General features: G+C 41.0%; 2 protein-coding genes across 4 annotated transcripts in view; both read left to right on the forward strand.

The window, feature by feature from the left end:
* The window catches only part of RB195_016254 (uncharacterized protein), a gene marked incomplete at both ends in the record, with an annotated part of 30,724 nt that extends 10,663 nt beyond the window's left edge, over positions 1 to 20,061 (forward strand). For all 3 annotated transcript variants that reach the window (XM_064207323.1, XM_064207324.1, XM_064207322.1), the window contains 78 exons: positions 45 to 128; positions 218 to 342; positions 409 to 586; positions 717 to 818; positions 972 to 1,076; positions 1,149 to 1,285; positions 1,382 to 1,463; positions 1,520 to 1,708; positions 1,844 to 2,010; positions 2,467 to 2,698; positions 2,797 to 2,916; positions 3,034 to 3,150; positions 3,206 to 3,329; positions 3,398 to 3,561; positions 3,628 to 3,735; positions 3,815 to 3,943; positions 4,014 to 4,163; positions 4,231 to 4,374; positions 4,440 to 4,556; positions 4,628 to 4,771; positions 4,835 to 4,990; positions 5,079 to 5,173; positions 5,275 to 5,389; positions 5,456 to 5,647; positions 5,974 to 6,075; positions 6,450 to 6,577; positions 6,663 to 6,784; positions 6,900 to 7,042; positions 7,112 to 7,261; positions 7,325 to 7,483; positions 7,564 to 7,632; positions 7,822 to 7,982; positions 8,046 to 8,118; positions 8,189 to 8,353; positions 8,442 to 8,581; positions 8,671 to 8,770; positions 8,841 to 8,918; positions 8,973 to 9,106; positions 9,386 to 9,554; positions 9,713 to 9,826; positions 9,923 to 10,020; positions 10,081 to 10,218; positions 10,294 to 10,452; positions 10,578 to 10,683; positions 10,762 to 10,868; positions 11,019 to 11,181; positions 11,527 to 11,664; positions 11,741 to 11,869; positions 11,961 to 12,091; positions 12,171 to 12,312; positions 12,381 to 12,542; positions 12,641 to 12,784; positions 12,987 to 13,082; positions 13,137 to 13,282; positions 13,342 to 13,522; positions 13,587 to 13,703; positions 13,759 to 13,851; positions 13,919 to 14,011; positions 14,075 to 14,152; positions 14,233 to 14,385; positions 14,443 to 14,587; positions 14,643 to 14,803; positions 14,871 to 14,996; positions 15,138 to 15,311; positions 15,415 to 15,537; positions 15,592 to 15,687; positions 15,751 to 15,898; positions 16,076 to 16,236; positions 16,295 to 16,411; positions 16,475 to 16,574; positions 16,630 to 16,810; positions 17,179 to 17,287; positions 17,380 to 17,486; positions 17,553 to 17,686; positions 17,846 to 18,031; positions 19,338 to 19,411; positions 19,722 to 19,914; positions 20,012 to 20,061. In XM_064207323.1, coding sequence (XP_064063203.1) covers positions 45 to 128; positions 218 to 342; positions 409 to 586; positions 717 to 818; positions 972 to 1,076; positions 1,149 to 1,285; positions 1,382 to 1,463; positions 1,520 to 1,708; positions 1,844 to 2,010; positions 2,467 to 2,698; positions 2,797 to 2,916; positions 3,034 to 3,150; positions 3,206 to 3,329; positions 3,398 to 3,561; positions 3,628 to 3,735; positions 3,815 to 3,943; positions 4,014 to 4,163; positions 4,231 to 4,374; positions 4,440 to 4,556; positions 4,628 to 4,771; positions 4,835 to 4,990; positions 5,079 to 5,173; positions 5,275 to 5,389; positions 5,456 to 5,647; positions 5,974 to 6,075; positions 6,450 to 6,577; positions 6,663 to 6,784; positions 6,900 to 7,042; positions 7,112 to 7,261; positions 7,325 to 7,483; positions 7,564 to 7,632; positions 7,822 to 7,982; positions 8,046 to 8,118; positions 8,189 to 8,353; positions 8,442 to 8,581; positions 8,671 to 8,770; positions 8,841 to 8,918; positions 8,973 to 9,106; positions 9,386 to 9,554; positions 9,713 to 9,826; positions 9,923 to 10,020; positions 10,081 to 10,218; positions 10,294 to 10,452; positions 10,578 to 10,683; positions 10,762 to 10,868; positions 11,019 to 11,181; positions 11,527 to 11,664; positions 11,741 to 11,869; positions 11,961 to 12,091; positions 12,171 to 12,312; positions 12,381 to 12,542; positions 12,641 to 12,784; positions 12,987 to 13,082; positions 13,137 to 13,282; positions 13,342 to 13,522; positions 13,587 to 13,703; positions 13,759 to 13,851; positions 13,919 to 14,011; positions 14,075 to 14,152; positions 14,233 to 14,385; positions 14,443 to 14,587; positions 14,643 to 14,803; positions 14,871 to 14,996; positions 15,138 to 15,311; positions 15,415 to 15,537; positions 15,592 to 15,687; positions 15,751 to 15,898; positions 16,076 to 16,236; positions 16,295 to 16,411; positions 16,475 to 16,574; positions 16,630 to 16,810; positions 17,179 to 17,287; positions 17,380 to 17,486; positions 17,553 to 17,686; positions 17,846 to 18,031; positions 19,338 to 19,411; positions 19,722 to 19,914; positions 20,012 to 20,061 — 10,242 coding nt within the window. The remainder of the gene's footprint in view (positions 1 to 44; positions 129 to 217; positions 343 to 408; positions 587 to 716; positions 819 to 971; positions 1,077 to 1,148; positions 1,286 to 1,381; positions 1,464 to 1,519; positions 1,709 to 1,843; positions 2,011 to 2,466; positions 2,699 to 2,796; positions 2,917 to 3,033; positions 3,151 to 3,205; positions 3,330 to 3,397; positions 3,562 to 3,627; positions 3,736 to 3,814; positions 3,944 to 4,013; positions 4,164 to 4,230; positions 4,375 to 4,439; positions 4,557 to 4,627; positions 4,772 to 4,834; positions 4,991 to 5,078; positions 5,174 to 5,274; positions 5,390 to 5,455; positions 5,648 to 5,973; positions 6,076 to 6,449; positions 6,578 to 6,662; positions 6,785 to 6,899; positions 7,043 to 7,111; positions 7,262 to 7,324; positions 7,484 to 7,563; positions 7,633 to 7,821; positions 7,983 to 8,045; positions 8,119 to 8,188; positions 8,354 to 8,441; positions 8,582 to 8,670; positions 8,771 to 8,840; positions 8,919 to 8,972; positions 9,107 to 9,385; positions 9,555 to 9,712; positions 9,827 to 9,922; positions 10,021 to 10,080; positions 10,219 to 10,293; positions 10,453 to 10,577; positions 10,684 to 10,761; positions 10,869 to 11,018; positions 11,182 to 11,526; positions 11,665 to 11,740; positions 11,870 to 11,960; positions 12,092 to 12,170; positions 12,313 to 12,380; positions 12,543 to 12,640; positions 12,785 to 12,986; positions 13,083 to 13,136; positions 13,283 to 13,341; positions 13,523 to 13,586; positions 13,704 to 13,758; positions 13,852 to 13,918; positions 14,012 to 14,074; positions 14,153 to 14,232; positions 14,386 to 14,442; positions 14,588 to 14,642; positions 14,804 to 14,870; positions 14,997 to 15,137; positions 15,312 to 15,414; positions 15,538 to 15,591; positions 15,688 to 15,750; positions 15,899 to 16,075; positions 16,237 to 16,294; positions 16,412 to 16,474; positions 16,575 to 16,629; positions 16,811 to 17,178; positions 17,288 to 17,379; positions 17,487 to 17,552; positions 17,687 to 17,845; positions 18,032 to 19,337; positions 19,412 to 19,721; positions 19,915 to 20,011) is intronic.
* A 475-nt stretch (positions 20,062 to 20,536) lies between these two features.
* Positions 20,537 to 21,059, forward strand: RB195_016255 (uncharacterized protein; the record flags this gene model as incomplete). The annotated part of the gene is made up of 2 exons (XM_064207325.1): positions 20,537 to 20,627; positions 20,938 to 21,059. The coding sequence occupies 2 exons, from the start codon at positions 20,537 to 20,539 to the stop codon at positions 21,057 to 21,059; spliced, it is 213 nt and encodes a 70-aa protein (XP_064063206.1).
* Between the last annotated feature and the right edge of the window lie 334 nt (positions 21,060 to 21,393).

Consider the following 21,393-nt stretch of genomic DNA (forward strand, 5'->3'; position numbering starts at 1 on the left):
ACGTTTTGGTGTAATTTTTCCTCGGAATACTGTTTCTATTGCAGCCGGTTGTTCGAAATCGCGATGTAGGGAAACATTTGCTAGGTGTTGAGGATCTGCTTGGGAAACATGAACTTGTTGAAGCGCAGGTATGTTCGCCTTAATTAATAATCCTCTTCTAAGTTTCGTTTGTTTTTTAAGACTTTTCTATGAAGATTATTAATTTAAATTGATTTAGGTGAATGCTCAAGGAACATGGCTCACCAATGTCACCAACCAGGCTAACAGATATATTAGAAGCAAAGGCGAACAATATGATGTACTACAAAGAAAACTTGACGATGTTACAGCACAGTACTACTCGTAAGTAAATATTTAAGTTTTGACGTCTTTTCCTCATCTGTAGAACTTATAAATGGATATTTTTAGCCTTGTCGATCTATGTCGTCTTCGACGCGCTAACCTAGACAAAGCTCGATCCTTGTATCAGTTTGTGCAGGATCATGAAGAGGAATTATCTTGGTTGGGTGAAAAAGAACATCTTTGTCGTCGTGCACTTGCAAGCGGCGATGTTGCAGCAGTGCAGCAAACGACATTGCTGTATAAGGTTTGGACTTTTTCCCATAACTCGCAGAACAATTTCAAATATTTTTCTGTCCCTTGGTTAGGTTAAAATGAGGAAAATTGTAAAGTACTTATGTAAGTAAGTTAAATATAAATGGGATTTGTTCTTCCAGAATACGGAAACGGAAATGCAGTCACATTGGGCGCGCAGCAAGGATATGATGGCCGCAGGCGAACGCCTTATTGAGAACGGTCAATCTCGAGAGGATATCCAGGTGAGGGCCTAGAGCAGATATATTGAGTGATTTTTTTTTACAAATGTCAAAACTACACCTTTGCAACTGACGATACTGTTAAGAGTACTGGTTTGTTAATGTTAAGATGGTGGTTCTTATCTACTCATATAATATTATGACATCTTGTTCTAGCGTCGTATTCAAGCGATGCAGGAGGGCTGGGAACGACTTCGTGCTGCCCATCAAGCGCTGGGCCAATGGCTTAGCGAAGCTAAGCAGGCACAACAGTATTTCCAGGTAAGCTGCTATTCCAGGGAAAAAATGTTGTCAGAGAAGCTTTAGAATGTTCGTATTCTATCGATTTCTCAGGATGCAAATGAAGCTGAGTCATGGATTCGTGAGAAGATGCCATTGGTGAAAAGTGATGATCTTGGACGTGATGAAGGAGCGGCTGAGTCGTTGTTGCAAAGACATGCTCGTCTTGAAGAAGAAATCCATGCATATAGGTAAGAAGGAGTTAATTTGAAGTGCAGTTTATTGTGTTTTTCTGTGAAGTGAAACCAACAGCCGTGAAGGACGTCGACGTCAATTTCTTCTTTCAGAGCTGACATTGTTAGATTGGAAGAAATGAGCCAACAACTCGCAAACAGTTCCTTCCATACTGCCACAACGAGCTCTCAAGAGGTCACTTTCACCTTGAAATACTTGACGAACGCTCTGGATAGTTACGATTTTTTCAGACTGAAGAGGTTACCGTGCCGCAAATTGAAATGTTGTACAAATACGAAGGAAATGGTATGACTGTGGTGAAGGGTGAAGTGTTAGCACTTCTTGAGCAGTCTACGCCGGAATGGTGGCGTGTGTTAAAGCAGGACGGTACTGAAGGATTCGTGCCGGCAAACTACTGCAGAAAGGTTCCTGGAAAAACGGTGGGTTTTTGTCGATTCGAAATCAAAAAGTTCTTAGAACGGTTCGTGTTTGAAATAATTGTGTTATCTGGCCACGAATATTTCTATAGTTTCAATTTTTTTTATTTTTGGCTCCTTATCCTCATTTAACTGCAGGTCACTGTCACACAAACTACTACAACTCTGAAGAATCATACAGATGTTGTGGACAGCCGTCGTGCGATTGTGGATCGCCAGAAGATGATCTCATCGGATTACAGACAACTAAATAGTTTAGCAGAAGTGAGGCGACGATTGCTATCGGATAACATCAAGCTCATGAGGTGAGCGATGGAGTATATTTTATCCTTTTCCTTAAAGGCATCACCTCACGAATCTGGGGTGGTGCGGGTTTCAGGTGGGTTATGCCTATAGAAGAGGTCGTAGGTTATGGGGAGAAAGGTGATTCCGTCCATTTCTTCCTAATTGCCGTTAAAAACGGTCCGGAATATGCGGCTTCGAGCGTTCCGGGTCGCTCTTTTCTACAAACGAGTTAGATAGGAGCGCGCCAGCCTTGTGCGTGCACCGCATCTTCCAGGCCGTTTTTTACGGCAATTGGGAAGAAATTGACGGAATCACCCACCTTGCCATAATCTACGACCTCGTCTATAGGCATAACCCCCCTGAAACCCGCATCACACCAGATTTGTGGCGTGATGCCTTTAATGCACCAAGTTAAGCTGAAATCATTAATAGTATCTCCTTGTTTTGCTATACTATTTCATAGTGTTGATCCTTAGGTTCTACCGCGAATGCGATGAATTCGAAGGATGGGCACGTGAGACTGAAGCTGCCCTGGCAGATGAACCAACTGTAGAACACGTGAAGGCATTCCGTAGGAAGTTTGACCGTCTGGAAGCTGATATGAAGGCAAATGGTGGCACCCAGTTGAGACACATCAACATCATGGCAGACGAACTAATTAGCGAAGGACATAGTCAATCAAGACAGATTGAGGCGCGACAGAGAAAGGTTTGTGGTTAGAATAAATTCATGTTCGTTTCTGGGAGTCATAGATTCAATTATTTCTGGATCACATTAGGTACAGTTTAAAAATTTCCTTGTTCCAGGTGAATGCTCTCTGGGCAGAATTGGAGCGCCTACGAGCGCAACGTGCTGCTAAACTGGAGACGACTGAAAGAGTTGCAGATTTCGACTCGTCTTGCGATGATGCCAGAGAATGGATGCAGGTAGGAGCATTTTTTTGATACTATTTTTCTTTGCAGTCTTTGTGTGCTCTTTCTTTCGAAACACAAGGAATTTTCATTTTGTGAGCGACTTCGGTGGTCACGTTTTGATTCATTCAGGGCAAATTCGATCTACTGGATAGGAATCCAAACGATTTGAAGAGCTTGCAGAATTTAGAACGAGATTTGAAGCCACTTGAAGACAAGATTCACTATCTTGAGAAATTGGCAGCCGAGGTAGGTTTTCTGCTTACTGGCCTACAAGTTTAGTCTAATTTTTTCTAATCTCCAGGTGAAAAAGAAAAATCCTGAAGAAGCAGCGGCGATTGAGCGAAAAATTGCAGAACTACGCGCACTTCACACTGAACTTCTGCGCCGAGCTCGTGAAAAGATAAAAATTGCTGAACAATCACAAGGTATGGGAGTTAGATTCCTCGGAGTTCAGTCCATACAGCTCAGCGACAACTGATAAGTTTCTTTTTAGGCCAAGAAATGTTCGAATCCGCACTCAGAGATGTGTTTAATTGGATTGACCGTACAAAGAAAGCGCTTGCTGAAAATGTTCGTGCATTAGACGTACAACAAGCAGAGGACCTTCTTAAGAAACACTATGAACTCGGTGAACAGATCAAAGATAAGAAATACGAGGTGATCCTTATTATCTGAGGTTAACTGTACACTAAAATTGTTCTGATTCCATCCCAACTGTTGCAGATCGAGTACGTTCAAGAGCTTGGACACCGCTTGCTCGAAAAGAATCCGCGATTACGCGAAGTTGAAGAGCAGCTGAAACATCTCGGTTCGGAAATGGCAGTTGTGAAGGTCTTTACTTATTTTTATGCTTTAATACGCAAACCGATAATGATACCTGCAAACAATCGAGCACTACATTTCATTCCAGAATATGTATCGTGCCCGTGACTCCCAACTTAAAGAACAGCTTGACCTACAGCTGTTCAACCGTGAGGCTGAACGCATTGATTCTGCCACTAAAGGCCACGAAGCTTTCCTTGACTACGCTGATTTGGGAGTGAGTTAGGAACTCGTTGTCCCTTTGTGGTCTCACTCATTTCTAATAAGTGTGAACCTGTTCGTTTTAGGACTCAGTGGAATCAGTTGAGAATTTACTGAAGCGGCATCGTGACCTAGAAGCTAAGTTAGACGCTCAAGAAGGCCGTCTTGCCGCATTCTCCAAGAATGCTGATGAACTCATTAAAAATAGACATTCCGAGAGTGCCTTCATAGACGCAGTAAGACTTTTCAGTAGTAGGAATTAGACGAATATGTAATGTTTTATACCTTATGGCTCTATTGCAGCGACGTGCTGATGTGTTAACTCGACGTGCTGCGGTTCGTCGCCTTGCCGCTGAACGCCGCACTCGTCTTGAAGCTTCACTAGAGTATCAAAACATGAAGAGAGATGCTGAGGAGATGATTTCATGGATCCATGAGAAGAAGAAGGTTCGGCAGTTGTGGTGGTCGCAATTGACGTATTCTATAGTATTTTCTCGAAGTTATTTTTTCAGTTGGCTAACGATGACTCCCATCGTGATCTCACATCAATTGCCAACAAATTACTAAAACACGAAGCGTTCGAGGCAGAAGTTGGAGCTAATGGTCCACGTGTGGCCCAAATTAATAGAGTGAGTAGAGTGCGTATGTGCAGCTATAGCTCTGTTCGTTCTTGATAGACATCTTGATTTTATTTTAATAGGTTGGCTCTGCTCTTATTGCCCAAAAACACTACGAATCTGCTAATGTGGATCGTCTATTGAAACGATTGAACGCTGAATGGCTCGAACTTGGCGACGCAGTTGCTCGCAAGGGCGAAAAACTACGTCAAGCATCCGATCAGAAGGTAACTGCTAGGGTATCTAGTCTCGTTCTGTGATGTCAGTCATTGTCAAGCCATATTTTACAGGGATTAAATCGTATTCTCGAAGATGCACATGCGAAACTTGACGAACTGGAAACAGCTTTGAAGTCGGACGAGCACGGCTCAGACCTGCGAGCTGTGAAAGATCTCATCCAGAAACATGCAGTGCTTGAACAAGAAATGGGTATCTATGAGAAGAAAGTGAGCTTTTCAAACGCAAAACAGCGTTTTTACAAAACCCTCCGAAGCGTGTTTTTCTAAGCAGTGTTATTAATTGTACTTTTTTTAGCTCACTGAAATCTACAAAAAAGGACGAAAAATGGCCGAACAGGGTCATTTTGATGCGGACAGGATCAACTACACAGTGGCTGCACTGCTGAAAAGGTTGCTGTCTTTTTCCTAATTATTTAAGTATAAATCTGATTCGAATAGATTCGAATATTTATCCACAAGAAAAGTTCCCCAATCATCTCTGCTATATTTAGATTTGAAGATCTCGGAGGTCCCGCCAGTGCTCGTAGAGCAGCATTAGAAGAGTCCAGAAAATGGCATCAGCTTGCATTTGATGTGGATTGTGAACTGCAATGGATCGCCGAAAAGGTTTGCTTTTTATAATGAGTAAAATTTACTTGTTCTTCTTGCATAAACGATTTGACCATGTTCCAGAAACCGATTGCATCCTCCGAAGACACTGGTCGAAATTTGACGGAAGCTTTGAATATGGTGAAAAAACAGGATCAGCTTGAAGCTGAGGTTCACCAACATTCGAGCAATATCGAGGCCACAATAGCACAAGGAGAAGCTTTGATTCATAGTGGACATAAAGCCGCTCCACAGATTAAAGCTAAATGTGAACAGGTGAGCTTTTTTGATTAGTATTAAATTGATGGCTATACTAGCATAGCAGATATGATCTCCATGGTTTCTATTGCTTTTGTTTTTTTTTCTGCTATACTTTTTCAAGTTTTTTTTTTCTCACTTTCAAGAAGTCAAATGTATTGATAACTGTATTTCAGTCTGATAATCTATGTGAATCGGAAAAGGTAACATAGAAAGATTGTTGTGTTATGTGCTGAGTGTGTTGATTCATGCATAGCATTCATATATATTTTAGTTCGAATGTAGAGTGTTATTGCGCTTCTCATAATCTTTTCTTCTAAGTAGTTATTTTTTTGACTTTTTAGCTTGCTGACGCTTGGAGAAATTTGACGCAGCTTGTGAAAAGACGTCGACAGGTGGTTGATTGGGGAGTGAAGGAACAGCAGTACATGTTTGATGCAGCGGAGGTTCGTGTTTCCATTGAAGATTCGAGAAAAAAAAAAGAAATGATCGCGGAAAAGCTGCGATGAGTTATATGTATAAACTGTAGTGTCTCCCATGATCTAAATTTGTAGTGCTCCTCATAAAGAGTTGTTTGTTCTGCTAAACTGAGAACGAGCTCGAGTTCCAGGTATGAAGAAAAAATGTAGCTTAGACTATTTTTGCATTTATCAAATTCATGTTCAAATTCAGGTTATCAAATTTATGCTGCGTTTACAGATCTCATTTGATCTCTGAATGCATATTTACAGACATGCACTATTTCATAGTCTATTGTTACATTTTTTTGACTACTTTTTTTTATAAGTGAAGGTTTTTTAAGCGCTGGTTTTTTTTTTAGGTAGAATCATGGATGAATGAGAAACGTGCCGCACTTGAATCTAACAACTACGGTCAAGACGAAGATGCTGCGCAGAAGCTTCTTGCTAAACATAGAGCACTACAGAAGGATATGCAGACTTACAGACAGTAAGCAGTTTCTTTTTTTTAATGTTTCACATCTCAATTTTTATCTTTTTCCATGATCATAGAACACATGTTACGTAATTTTTAGATGGCTGGACAAGCTTGCGATAAAATGCTCTGAGCTGGTGGATTCACATCGGCCAAATGTTGAGCGTTTTGCTATTAGACAGAAAGATTTAGAAACTGAATTCGACAGACTCAGCCGTCTAGGTGAAAATTCTGTTGTTTTTGACTCTCTTTTTAATCCAGAGGTGTTCTCGAGGTTCCGAAACCTCATTTTTGGTGGAGAACGTGATTGATGGCGGCAATTACTGCTTATTTATAGCTGAAGAACGTCGACGTGCTCTTGAAGATACCGTACATCTGTTCGAGTATATGCGTGAAAGCGCAGATCTCGAACAATGGATCAATGAACAACTACAGACAGCGATGAGCGAGGAATACGGTGACGACTATGAGCATTTCAAGGTACGACACCTGCAGCGATCCGCTTTCGATAGTGTCGCGATAAAGTGAATATTTAACTTACTATTCAAGGAACTTCAATCACGTTTCGAAGAATTCAAACAGAGTGTGAGGACCGGCAGCGAACGCTTCGTGTCGTGTGAAGCGGCTGCCAATGCACTTCTCAGGAGAAATCCACCATTCGGGAGAGACATCTTGAAGAAACAAGAAAAACTGCGATCTGTTAGTTTTTGAGATGTGTTAGTGTTCTTTCCTTGCCGAATAATTTGAAAGTTTGTTTCTTAGGTGTGGACATTACTTCTGGACTACATTGAGTCAAGAGAGTCTAAGTTGGCAGCGGCAGAGGAACTGCACCGTTTCAATCAAGATGTTTTGGAGCATGAAGAATGGGTTGTGGACAAAAGAACAAATATGTCTCGTGACAAGGGCAGAAATATACAACAGGTGCGACATTTCATGAAGTAGCTGTTTGGTAAATGAGCTGAGGAAATTTTTGAAATTGAAAATTAGTTGTGAATATTCAGGCTAAGTCTCTAAGCCAGAAACATGAGACACTTGAGAAGGAAGTAGCTGGCATGGAACCGCAGTTGCAGGTAAGAACAAAGTTTGACCTAGTTCGGGAATTACTAGGATTTATTTTCATTTTGTCATTGGAAATTATGTTGTTGCCAGCTGTTTGCTTTTTTTTTGCTTTGTGAAGATGTGGTGAAGATAGTACGAATTTGAGAGTTGGAGATGTGTTGTTGAAGTTGTTCTCGATTCTGAATCCATTTTCACTCTAGAAACTTCTTGCCGAGTCTGCTCGCTTAAAAGAGTCTTATCCTGGTGGAAATGCTGAACATATTGCCCAACAGCAAGTTGAACTGGCTGATAGTTGGCAGGATTTGCTCAACGCTATTGAAGACAGACGTGATGAACTTCGTGCGGCAAGAGATATGCATCGGTATCGTTTTTTTTAAATCTCATCTGGTCTATATTAAAAGAGATTGAACTCGTCTTCTTTTAGTTTCAACGCAGACGTTCGTGATCTCTTAGCCTGGGCGGATGTCACTATTGCTGATATGCAGACTGAAATGCAAGTGAGTAGAAGGAGAATGCCTGCTGAAGAATCCTTTTAAAATATTCAACATTAAACCTCAAATATTTCAGGTAAATGGTCTGCAACAGGCTGAAGCTCTTCAAAAAGAACATTCGAGGCTTCGCGGAGAAATCACTGCTAGAGCACCTGAATTTGAAAAAGTAGCTCGCTCCGGCGAAGCGATGATTCAACGTGGACACTTCGATTCCCACAATATCTCTAAGAAGGTTCACCAAGTACGTAATATAGCGCAAGGAAGAGAGAGATCTTAACACGGGGATTCTTGGATAATGACCTTTATATCGCTGACACCTTTCATTGCAGGTGACCACAGCTCTGGATCGACTTCAATCAGAATGGGATCTTCGTCAAAGTTACTTAGTACAGTTGGTTCAATGGCATGCTCTTCAGCAAGAAGCTAACCAAATCCTTACTCTTATCGCCAGTAAAAGAGCTACACTTCGGTGAGTAATGAACTCGTTCCAGTTTTTAATGGAACCATCAGTAACCGGAGGTATGTCATTGGGCTTTTTCCTGAGAATTTGAATTTCAGTCAATTGGCTGTCGGAGGCAGTGTTGCGGATGTTGAAGGACAACAGAAACGTCTGGACACGTTCGCTAAGGCGCTTTCAACTTTAGACGAGAGAACTAAGGTAGAAATTTTAAAATAAAGTTGAATAGAGAAGAATAATTCTGCAAGTGGATTAGATGTATTATTTGCAGGCCCTGGATCGTACAGCGAATGAGCTTATTGCAAACAACCACATGGAGAAAAATAACATTGAAGTGTCGAAAAAGAAGGTACGGTTTCTTCATATTCTTTTGAAATAAAAGTGATTGCATTCATCAGTTTAGGTCCACGATGCACTTTCTCTGCTTCATAAAGATGTGGAACAACGTCATCTCCTTCTCAACGACGCCTTCATGCTGGCTGCGTTTGACCGCGATGTGGCGGATACGGAGGCGTGGATCGACGACAAACTCAAAGGGTTGGTGTTCTTTTCGTTGTCGTCATTAAAACAGTATCAAATCTCCTGAAATTTTTACGGATTGTTATAACTTAGGCTATTTTGAAACAAATATTAGTCTTAATTCGCTCAGAACACCTCAATGGATGTACAAATTTATATGTTACTTTGATGTAACTTGATAGATACTGTAATAAACTCGTCCTTCATGCTAATCGGGCATGTATTTCTAAAAAAATTCAATCGATTGAATGATATGAATCTGTAATGATGTAGTAAAAATGTACCAGATTGTTTTAGGATACGCCTCGAAAAAGATCGTCAAGGACAGTGCACCTCAATTGAGGATAAGATGAAGCGTCTACAGAAGCATCAAGCTTTAGAGGCAGAATTAGCAGCGAATCGCAAACGAGTAGATCAAGTGCTTAATCGCGGAAAAGAGCTTCAGATGAAACATCGTGATGCAGGGGTATGTTTTCATGTATCAAAAAAAAGAACCTTTCAAAAAAAAAAAAAGAGGCCGTTTATTGGATACTGCACAGATCTCTGCATCCAGAGCGATTTTTTTCCACAAAGTAACTTTGCTACCCTTTCATATTCCCTGACAACGTAAACAATTTGTTTAAGATTGATAAACGTTGCGATGGTTTGTACAATCGTTGGATGACTCTGGTGGACGCTTGCTCTGAGCAATCACGAGCGCTTGAGGAAGCTCGAGATCTTCTCACCTTCAGACAATTGGTGAGTACTCTCAATTGACAGAGGAAGTACTAGGAATAATAATGCTGGAGATGATATTTCGGTCTAAATTACACGAATTATTGGAGTTTGTCTAAGGTTGATCGTGTACTTTCGTGGGCTCATGAAAGAGAGCTCATGGTCACAGCTGGTGAAATGGGTCGTGATCTTGAACACTGCAAAATGCTTATCGATCGGTGAGTTTATGAAGTATTCATTGAGGTTGTAAGTATTGGTTCCTGATACTGCGTTTTCAGATTGGACGGCACTCAAGCTGATTCTTCAGTGGATGAACAGACTTTGGATGAGATCAATCGTCTCGGAGAAAAGCTTATCGGTCAGGGTAGAACAAGCCGTGAAGAAGTGCAACAACAACAGCAACATCTGAATCAAACGTAATTATTGCTGTCCTATTTTTCCTATAGCAGTAGCAGAGTGTGTTCTGTACAAATGGATTGTTTCTGATTCAGATGGGAAGCCCTCCACGGGAAATTGGCCTCATATCGACGACAACTCTCAGCAGCTTTGGAAGTACATGCATTCAATCGTGATGTCGATGACACGAATGAGAGGATCCACGAGAAAATCGCTGCGATGAGAAGTGATGACTATGGACGAGACTTTGCAACGTGAGAATCCATAATTCATCTTTTAGGTGGAAAGGAATTCATCAGAATATTTCTGGATGGATTCTAAAGAGCCTTTAATGGATGATTCCCTCAATATTTTAAAAATTGAAGGTTCATTTATTAAGGGTTGATGCCTTGCTGCGAAAGCAAACGGCTCTGGAGCGTGACATGAGCGCAATTCATCAGAAGCTCATTGCCCATGATAAGGATGCACAGAATATTCTAGCTAAGGTAAACTTTAAGCTTTCTGCAGTAAGCTACAGCTCCTCACAGCTCTTGGAGTGAGGAATTATCATCTTTATTATTCAGAAACCACCATTGAAGCATACTATACTGGATTCATTGAAAAAGCTCGAAGAAAGTTGGAAGGAATTGAGTCAAGCTGCAGAATTGCGCAATGAATGCCTGGATAAGTCGTAAGTCGTTAGCTAAGATTTCTTCTTTTTTAGACATGTGTGAAATATTGCATTATTATAGTTTTTATTTATAATGGAAATGGAACTAGTGCTCAGTTTTTTCTTTTAATCGACTGTTGACGTTCTAGTTCTAAATATTCTGTTTTTTAGCTATAAATTGCACAAATACATCGATCAAGTGAAGAAAGCTGAACAATGGGCAGCACAACTCCGTAACAAAATGACGTCGTACCAAGTACCGAAAACCACTGCTGAGGCTGAACAGCTCATAGCACAACACGCTGAGCGTCGAGCTGAGATTGACGGACGTCAAGTGAGTGTCCACATGTTTTTGTAATTTGTTACTTTTTGTGGATGAACGGGGCGGGTGTGGTGCAGTGTAGCCATAGCCACAGTGTCGATGGTTCGAAACCGCGCTAGTGCTCACCAACCTTTCCTCCCTTCGGGGTCGATAAATTGGTACCAGACCTGTCTGGGAGGATAAAAACACTGCCCTTAACGTATCGGCAGGCCCCCGCAGGTCATTGTATAGGCCAACACGCGTTCCAAAACCTCAACGATTACGAATTCAAGTAAAACGCGTCAGCCCATCCCAATTGGATTGATCCCCAGTGACTTTATCTTTACCTTTTTATGCGAATGAATTTTTTTTTTCAAGGACGAACTGCACATCCTACATGAAGAAGGTCAGCGTCTCATTGCCGAACAACCAGAGCATAAACCAGAAGTGCAGAGAGCTCACAAACGAGTCCAGAACTCTGAACATCAACTGAGACAAACTTGGGAGGCTGAGAAGGTTGGTGGTGGTTAGATTTTTTCCCCGCCGTATTCGCGCTACGATTTTGTGAATTCGGAGTATTCTGCGGATTAAGGCCTCGCTTCAACGCACACTGGAATGGCTACAATGGTGTGATCAAGCGGCTATGTGTGAAAGATGGCTGGCAGATAAAGAGAATGTGCTCAAACAAGGTGATATTGGTGATGCACCAGATGCTGTTCAGGTGCGTTATTCAACATTTCTTCACATATAAACGAATGTGGTCTGAAAGAGGAAGATTTTGTTTTTGTAAGGATTCATTATTTCACGTTCAGCTACTTATCAAATCACACGACGCCTTCGAGGAGACGATCAAGAAACAAGGTGAAAAGTTAGTCCGGTTGAAATCTGATGCTGAAAAGCTGATAGGAAGCGACAACGAATATCGTGGTGATGTTCAGGCAAGGTAAGACTGGTGTTTTTTGTTGCCGATAACCTATATTATAGTCATTATGAATTAAGTAGTCCATTTTGATCTATTTCAGGTGCGAAGAAGTGCTTCAGCGTCACGAAGCTATGTTGGAAACCTCTTCCAATCGTCGTGGCCTCCTTTGCGACAGCAAGAAATACCATGAATTTATCCGTACCTGTGGTGAACTGATCACTTGGATCAACGCTAAGCTACAGGTACGTTTCAACAAATTTTGAGGAGTTCCAAGAGCAGGAATGCATAAGTGAAAGTATTGTCGCTACAGCTTGCTTACGATGAATCGTACCTCGATCCCACTAATCTTCGTGCCAAACTGCAGAAACATCTAGCATTTGACTCGGAGCTCACCGAGAATGAGAAAAGACTTGTAGCGGTGGAAGCGCAAGGAGAACAGCTGATCAAGGAGAAACACTTTATGAGTGAACAGGTATGTAAAGATCCACTAGGAATTCGTGTGCTGGATTTGTTCGTTCAAACGTTGACCCTTTTTATGGATTCGTGTTATGTTATTCTTTATGGATTCAGGTTCGCGCACAACTTGGCGAACTTAGAAGCGGTTGGGATGAATTGCGTACGAAATCGGCATTGAAAACTAGTCGACTCCGAGAAGCTTATGAGGCTCATACTCTTCAACGAAAAGTTGAGGATATGGAAAGATGGCTGGATCGAGTGAGTTCTTAACAGAAAAATTTCAGTTTTTCGATCTTCACTTCTCCGCTCTTGTGTTCGAAATCCTGTTACTTTTGAAAAATAGGTGTTTTTCAAGTACATTGGAGCGTTTTGTTTCAGGAATTGTCGTTGTCGAATTGTTTTCCTTACATTATTACATCCGCTTTACATTATCCCCCTTGCTTCATAAAATACCTTGTAGATCGAAGCCGAATTGACTTCGGAAGATCATGGACGCGATCTTCTTTCCGTTGAACATCTGATGAAGAAACTAGATGCTCTTGATGCAGAGATTCGCGTAAGGAATTTAAGCCGCATTTATTTGAAAAAAGAACGAAATCTCCGATTCCAGGGTCGTGCTGACGCAGTTACCGATCTGATACAGAAAGCGCGTGAAATCAAAACAATGGGATCGCCTACTTCAGATGCAATTCTCGGTGCAGCAGAACAAGTTCAGGCGAGATACGCTTCTTTGAATGAACCGGTTGCAATTAGAAGGTAAGAGAATGTCCAGTAAAATTAAATTCTCATTGAGGTTCTATTTGGTTGAAATCTAGGGAGAATCTTCGCGACGCGCATGATTTGTACGAATGGACAGCGTGTGCTGAGGAAGAACTGGAATGGTTGGCGGATAAACTGCCATTGGCACGAAGCCAAGAGTGTGGTGATAGCCTACATGCCGCGCATAGCTTACAGAAGAAGCATGCTGCCCTAGAAAAAGAGCTGGAATCGCGACAAGTAAGTTAGAGTCGTGTTTTTGGATATGTACTCGCGATAGTAAAGGATGAAGGATGTTATTTAGGCTGGAATCCAAGAAATCGAGTCTAAAGGTTATGCTATGATTCGTGCCAAGCATTTCGCATCACCACAAATTGAGAAAACAATTGACACATTGTCATCTGCGTTGTTGTCAATTAAGGTAAATATATTCCTCAGTAGGAAGAGACTGCAGAGAGGTCACATTTCGATTCCAGGACGCTGCCTCAGTTCGACGCGCTCGTCTTCAACAAGCAGTCGATAGCCATGAATACTACACGGAAGTGGCTGAGGCTGAGCAGTGGATAAGAGTAAGTATCAACATCTAATAGGATTAAAATCGAGTTGCTTGCTCAATGGATTCGCTTTTCTTTGCAGGACCAAATGCCTGTTGCAACCAATCAGGAGACCGGTCGCGATCAGGTTGCTGCTGAAGGATATCTGCGAAGACTAACCGCTTTGGATAAAGAGGTTTGTGAAGATATAATTTGCCCCGTGCAACTGCATCAGACAGTTGAAGCAATTCTACATTAGGTGGCGAAGTTCAAAGACGAAATAGAACGACTTCGAGCTCGTTGCGATGCACTGCAGGAACACCAGAATGCCAACCAGGTTAGAAAACTGTACTAAATTTGTTGTTCTTCCGATCATTTAAAACTTACAAGTAACAGACGTATGTGTATCCGTTATAGATCGCTGCTCGTCAAGTCAAACTGGAGACAGCGTACTCTGATTTTGTTAAAGAGTGTAACAGAAGACGTACTCAGCTAGTGGATGCAGGGAGGTACCATCGCTTTGTGCGACAAGTTGATGACCTTTCTGACTGGCTACACGACAAAGAACATGTACGTTGGAGAAAATTCCGAATTCTCACGAATATTGCGAGATTTTCTTGTTTTCAGCTCGCCTCCTCTGAAGACTACGGTCGCGATCTGGAAGATTGTGTACAACTCACCGAGAAATTCGAGACAGTCGTACGAGAGCTGGCGGCAGCTGGTGAACGTGTTGCAGGAGTCCAAAGAGCCCAGGAAGAACTGCTTAGAAGCGGTTGGTAATAGGCTAAAACGATATGAATCCAAAACGAAAACATGTGTCTTTCTAGGCCACCCTTATGCAGCATCCATTCGTGCTAAAGGAACTGATCTTCATAGTCTGTGGACTTCGGTAAATGAAGCAGCTACGGAAAGACAACAAGCGCTGGCTGGAGCACGTCAAGTACATCGATTCGACCAAGAAGCCGATGAGACACTCAACTGGCTTGGGGTTAGCAATGTTTCTGGAAAAATGTTTCGGATGCTGCAAAGTGTATTAAGTGTATCAAAGATTTTAGGATAAAGAAGCAACTGGTGTTGCTATGGAAAACGAAGATCTAGCACATGCTGATTTGGCAACAATCAAGGTTCAAATGCAGCGTCACGACGAGTTCGTACACGGAATGCGTGCTGTTGAGAAGCAGGCAAGTATAAAATCCATATTTTTTTGTTTTTGTATTTACTATTTATGTATTTTTTTTGTATTTACGTGTGATGTAAAAGAAGCGTATTAATTGCATTATTATTAGCATTTTTATTAAATTATCAAAATTTCCGCAATATAGGTGGCTGAATTGTGTCGTGAAGCAGAACGTCTATGGACTTCATTCCCTAACACGCGTGAGCATCTGGAGGTACGCAAAATGGATATGGAAGAACAACTAAAGGATATCCTGGAAGGCACAAGGAGACATCATGAACGCCTGCAGCATATGGAAAGCCTTCAGGCTTACTTCCAGGTACGCTAAGACGTTTTTGTATATCCAGAAAAATTTGTTTATTTATTCCTTAGATCATCTAGATCTCTTCATTTACACAAGGATGATTTCTTTATTACTGTAGGAATACCGTGAGCTGATGCAGTGGATGAAAGCGATGCAAGCATCGATGACATCGGAGCAACTCCCACGTGATGTCATTGGATGTGAAGCCTTGGCAAGACGTCATGACGAATACAATCTGGAAGTATGTTCCTTAGTTCTTCTTCGCTAGAAGCGGTAACTGAATTGCGAGCTTCAGATGCAAGGTCGTAAATCACACATTGACGAGTTCATTCGTCAAGGTAGACAAATGATCCAGTCTGGTCACGTGCTTTCACAGGAAATTAGCGAGAAGGTTTGGTGCTATAGTGCTATATTGTCAACAATCAATCACTGAAATATTCGCATATTTCCACAGGTTGAAACATTGGAAAAGTCTTGGGCGGTACTTTGTGAGGTGTGGAAGGATCGTTATGAACTGTACAATGAGAACTTGGACTGCCAGCGTTGGAAGCAAAATGCGGCCCAACTGGAGCAATGGCTGCTGGAGAGAGAGCGGCTACTTGGTAAGGATTTACCAGATCTCTTTTTTCTTCTTTTTATACTTCCTACACTTTTAATTTCTGTGCAGTGTTCATTGTAGATGGAAATAAATAAATAAATGATAGATGTGATGATGATTATAATAAATTAATAAATGAATAAATAATGAGTGAATGAGTTATTCTTTCTGGTCACTTTAGGAGATGATTGGCGTCATGTCGACACAGTGGAGAATGCTGAGTCTCAACTGCGTGACTTTGACGACTTCCTAATTACTCTGGATGCCCAAGCAGACAGATGCGAAATGGTAAAACGACTCACGTTGATCGAACAGAGCTTTAGCCGTCTGAGAAAGAAGGAGGTACACACTCAGGATTAGTTGAGTTTTCAGTTCGAGCTCTAAGTTTCTCTCTATTCAGATTGAACGTACCCGCATCGCTGAAGAAGACCAGAAACGTCGCGATACGATCAAAGTAGTTGAGAAAGGACAAATACTTGCGAACAGACGACAAGAGAGAGAAAGGAGGAAGACACAGGTGTGTGGGAAGAAAACTAGGTGAATAGCTGCAGCGTTTTTGAAAGGGAACTTCTTATTACAGGAAATCTCCCTCCTCCGTCCAAGTCCAAACGAAGACTACACGAGCCAGACATTGCCGAAGAAGATAGAACGAGTAGAACGCAGTAAAACAGCAACAATAGGTATTTTTGCCGTTTTCAAATGTTTTTGATCAATTTTATGGAGACATTTTTATAGGAGAAAATGTAGTTGTCGGTGGTCCATCAACCATGGTGACTTCTGCTGTAAATGCGCCTGTTGTGTCTGGAGCCGAAGTTGATATGAGAAAGACACCATCGTTCACCACTAGACGTGGTCATTCTATGTCCAGAAACAGCACTAGCCGATGGGAAGATATGGGAGCGATTGACATGAGAGGGTAAGCTACTTCCCCATTCCCTGTTCATGTTCATTGGGAAGTACTTTGGGCAAGGTCTTCACTCCACCCTCATACCTCATCCAACACTATAAGCAGTAATTTCACTCCTGGAAAAGTGTTTGAGATTTTTGGCTCCTTTCTCCACCGTAGAAAACGCCTTTATGCCAACTAACTATCACTGAAACTCAGATGGCTACCCACGCTTTTATATTTCAAGTCTCATTTAACTCTTTTTTCAAACTTTTTTGAGTACTGTATGTTGAGTAGGATGTCTGTAATTCATGCAGAAGTAGTAGTTTGCTTTTCTGCTATTCCGGCACCATAGCGACTTACTGGTGTCATATTAATGTTATTCTTTTCGTCTTTAGCTTCGTGGATAGAAAACAAGATCTTCAAAGTGGTGGAAAGAAGGCAACGATAAGATCATGGAAGAATTACTATACTATCCTGTGCGGCCAGTTGATGTGTTTCTTCAAGGTTAGCGGTTCCAGATGCTTCTTAAAAGAATTCAGATTTTCTAATGATCACTTTTTTTAACCTGGAATGTAATGTAGAAGACTACCTTCCAGGATGAAGCTGCATTCTACGACAATCTTGCTGCTGCAGCGCCCGTATACATCTATGGTGCACGATGTGAACCGTTCCCCGAATACATAAAGAGGAAGCACGCATTCAGGTAATTTCCTTAGAGGTTTAGGTAATTAGATTGAAGAAACTAATACCTACTGACCTACTGACTTAGGCTTGCTACTCAAGATGGCGCTGAGTATGTATTCGCTTGCTCAGATGAGCGACAAATGCTTGAATGGGTTGCAAAGGTGAAATTCCATGCTGGTCTTGCACCTAGCAACCAACTTAAATCCTATAACTATCATGGTAGGTGAAAATTCATTGTGTGACAGTGTATTTTTTTCTATTCTTCTGTTACGACATGTGTTTGTGGTTTTGTCGTTTAACCCTCAGCTTGATGTGCTACTTTTCTGTTTCGATCTTTTTTTTTCTGAATTTCATTTGCATTGTTGAGTTCCCTTCTAGCTGCGGAAACGATGCCAATCGCTCCTCCTCTTCGGCGCTATGAATCACGATCTAGCGACGAGGTTCCTCCGGTACCAATGCGTCGTAGCTTCCGAGATGAAACGTCTCGACCACCGTCGCGCGTATCAGCATTTGATTCCTACGACGGATCATACACTTTGGAACGTACTGGGAGTACAGTTGGACGTAAGTTTGCCTGATCAGTTGATCACCTGATTTGATCGGTGAATAGCTATGTTTCAATTGTTATGATTGATATGATTTGAATCTTTTCTCTTTTTAGTTTTTCAAAAAAAAAAAAAACGCTTCGAAGTAATGCATGCATGACTAGATTGTGGTGAAATTTCGGTGCTGCTTTACGACAGGATGCAGAGCTTACTATATCTATCCTTTTTCCATTGTGCTAGAAGCTTGTTGCTTATGTTTTGGTTTGCTTTTGGCATGTTAGTCTGTTACAGAATGGAGCGACTATAGTTCACTACCAAGAGGAGCGTCCACTTATGTTGAGACGTCAATGCGGCTCTGCTCCACTCTCCCTCGTGGAGAACGCTCCGGTCATGCTGTGCTTCTTGGCTCAGCCAACTCGTTATCGAACTCTGGCACTCATATGCCAGCGCTTTTCGAATCGCGAAAAGTTAGCATAGCGCGGAGGCCAAGTACTCGTCAGTCGATCTACACTGAAAGCATCTATGGCGATATGGATGATGTAGAAGATTCCAGTAAAGAAGATTCGAATGGTTTGTGGACATATCTATCGGCATGAGCACGTGTCGTCGATGATGTATTCTGGAGTTAACGACACTATGGAATGGCACCGCTCCAGAGTCTTTCCACATTACACTAACAGTTAAATTATTGAATGAATTAATTTACACGTTGGAGAATGCAAGAAAAGCACTTGGCAGTAACCTTTTCACTTCGAATATGAGCACTCGAAGCAATCAGCACCAAAACATTTGCACGCATACCATCGGATGTCATATATTCATCCACATCTTTCTATTTTACCAGGATTGTCAAGATTATGAACATTTATTGGAGTAGTGCTTTGCACTAAATTCCGATATATCTTCATGAAGGTGCTGTAGTTCTTGCGCATTGCACTGTTAATCTGTTTAAATACTAACAATAATCAGCATAATTAACTAAAACAAGCACAACTCTTTGTGTTGATATTCACAGAAACTTATGCGAAATAGTCATCACGCACTTCTATTTCAATTTAAACAAAAAAAAAAGCACACGTGAGGACTGGATGAATAATCTTATATCCGAGAAAGTAATATAAAAGCTTTTCATGATTGTCAGCAAAATACTCTGTTATCGAAGTACTGCGTAGGATAGAGGACGAGATTATTCATGTGGTCTTTGTTTATTTATTCTTAATGTTTATTCGTGAAATCCATGTCCTAATGATCACCTGAATATCACGACAACAACTTACAGTAATTTATTGATAATGATAACTAGTAACCGTTGACATGTCTTTCAGGTGGTGTATCCACTTCGTTCACATACGGACCGACAGCGACAATTCGCACTCCATCCGCGACGAACGGATATATGGTTAGTGATTGGTTCTTTTTAATATATAATTGCATTACATTTATTATATTATATTTGTATATACTGCACATGAAATAGTGTTTATTGTTGTTCTATTTTATGCTCACCTACAGTTTCTGTTTATACTGGACTTTTATTCTTGTTTATTTATAACTTTTTAACAGTTGCTTTGAGAAATAAGAATTAAACAATGCTACGAGCTCGAAGTAGTTGTTAAAAAGTTATAAATAAAACGAGAATAAATGTTTCCACTTTTTATTCACTCCCATAGTCTGTCCTCTTACCGTAAGCGTTGATCCCACATATTCAGGAAACGTTAGCATATCAAGAACATTCTACGTCGACGTATACACGCGAAACGCCCCCGCATCGTGATAGTCGCGTTTCGGAAAGTGTGGAGTTCATCTCATGGGTGGAAAACAATCAACCACACGGTCGACAAACTCCTACACTGCCTACAACTCCCTCATCTCATCATGACAATGACTCCTTAAAGAGCGAGAGTGAGTTATTTTATTAGTTATTTATTATTACTAGTTATTTTATTTTATTTTATTAGTTGGCGAGGATATATTTGTATTGATAGCAAACGCTTTACAGAGAAGCGATTTTCACTGTTCGGTAAACGTGGATCGAAGTCTCAAAAATGAGACCGCCAAGTGCCGGATCGAGGAAACTCTCCATACAGTCTCAACTGGTTGAAATTTCTCGTATACGATACCATTTGCAGATTGCCTCAGTGTGCCCAGATCGCCTTTAATTCTCAACTTTCGTTTTGTTTCCTTCTTTCTTTTTTTTTGTTATCCCAGTTGAATCATTCCACGTATATGTCCTATGTCTGTGTTACGCGCTCCGTTTGTTGTCTGTTGTACACAATTCATTTTTATCCGATTTTTCCCCGTTCTCCTCTACTTTCTTCTTCTTTTTTCTTTTGGCGAAGTGATCAGATGTTATGTGTAGCTCAAGCAAGCGTGTCTTCAGTGTGTATTGCTCTTCGCATATCACATTTTTTATTGTTATTCGAGTATAGGTGAAGCTTATTGTGTCCGAAGGCTCAGTTGAGAGACGTGGCGCCAAGCCCGATGGTTGTCATCGTCGATCCATGTGTCAGTTGTCCGCGAAGAAATGTTTAATAATCAGAATAAATTATATACAAATATATGTTTTGTTGCTAAAATGAAGCCTTTGATGTGGATTTTCTTATTTCTTTTAAAAGGTAGGATTTTATCGAGTAGGGCGGATCCTGGTAGGGTCTTCTAGCCCTGGAAATGATTTGATTCGGGATTGCACCCCAGTCAAACATCGAGATTACTAAAAATTCGTCTAATTTTTCTTTGCCTTTCAGTATTTTAGGTTACTGTTGCCGATTAAAGTCAAACAAATTAACAAGAATGAATTCTTGTATGACACAAGCAATAAAAAACCGCTATTTTGTAGTTCTCCTGGGTCTTATAGGATTTATCAAAGCTACGGTACAAAAAGCTCGTCCGTGTCAAGGTTTCTCTTGGATAACTTTATGATTCTAGGAGACTTGGTGGGCTCAAGGCATAAAAAATGGGCTCCATCCATCACTAAGAGTACTTTTAAGTTCAGGAACAAAGCTGGCGAGAAGGATTTTGCTCCGAAATTCCTCGAAATAAACTGTTAACGCTTACACACCTGTAAAAACTGAATGGTCAAATTGAAAAGGAATAAATAATGAAAAAATCAATTAAATTGATCTGCTCCATTTTAAGATTGAAGAAAAAGTATCGAAGAGGAGGTTTTGGAAAAGAGAATAGAAAAATAAACAGAGAACAACTCCGTGGGGAAAAGCGTTGTGTTTATTTGCAAGCCGTTATTTCTAGAGACTGTGCTTGAGGGCTTTTGTTTAGTTTTTTCTCTCTTTCTTTTTTCTTTCTTTTTTTTTCTTCTAACCAAAGTAGCGGAGAGTGACATTTCGGAATTCGAACTTGCTGCTGAATTCCTTCGTTTTCTGCTTA

This window comes from Necator americanus, chromosome V (genome assembly GCF_031761385.1).
Source record: "Necator americanus strain Aroian chromosome V, whole genome shotgun sequence".
In the NCBI taxonomy this organism is placed as follows: Eukaryota; Metazoa; Nematoda; class Chromadorea; order Rhabditida; family Ancylostomatidae; genus Necator; species Necator americanus.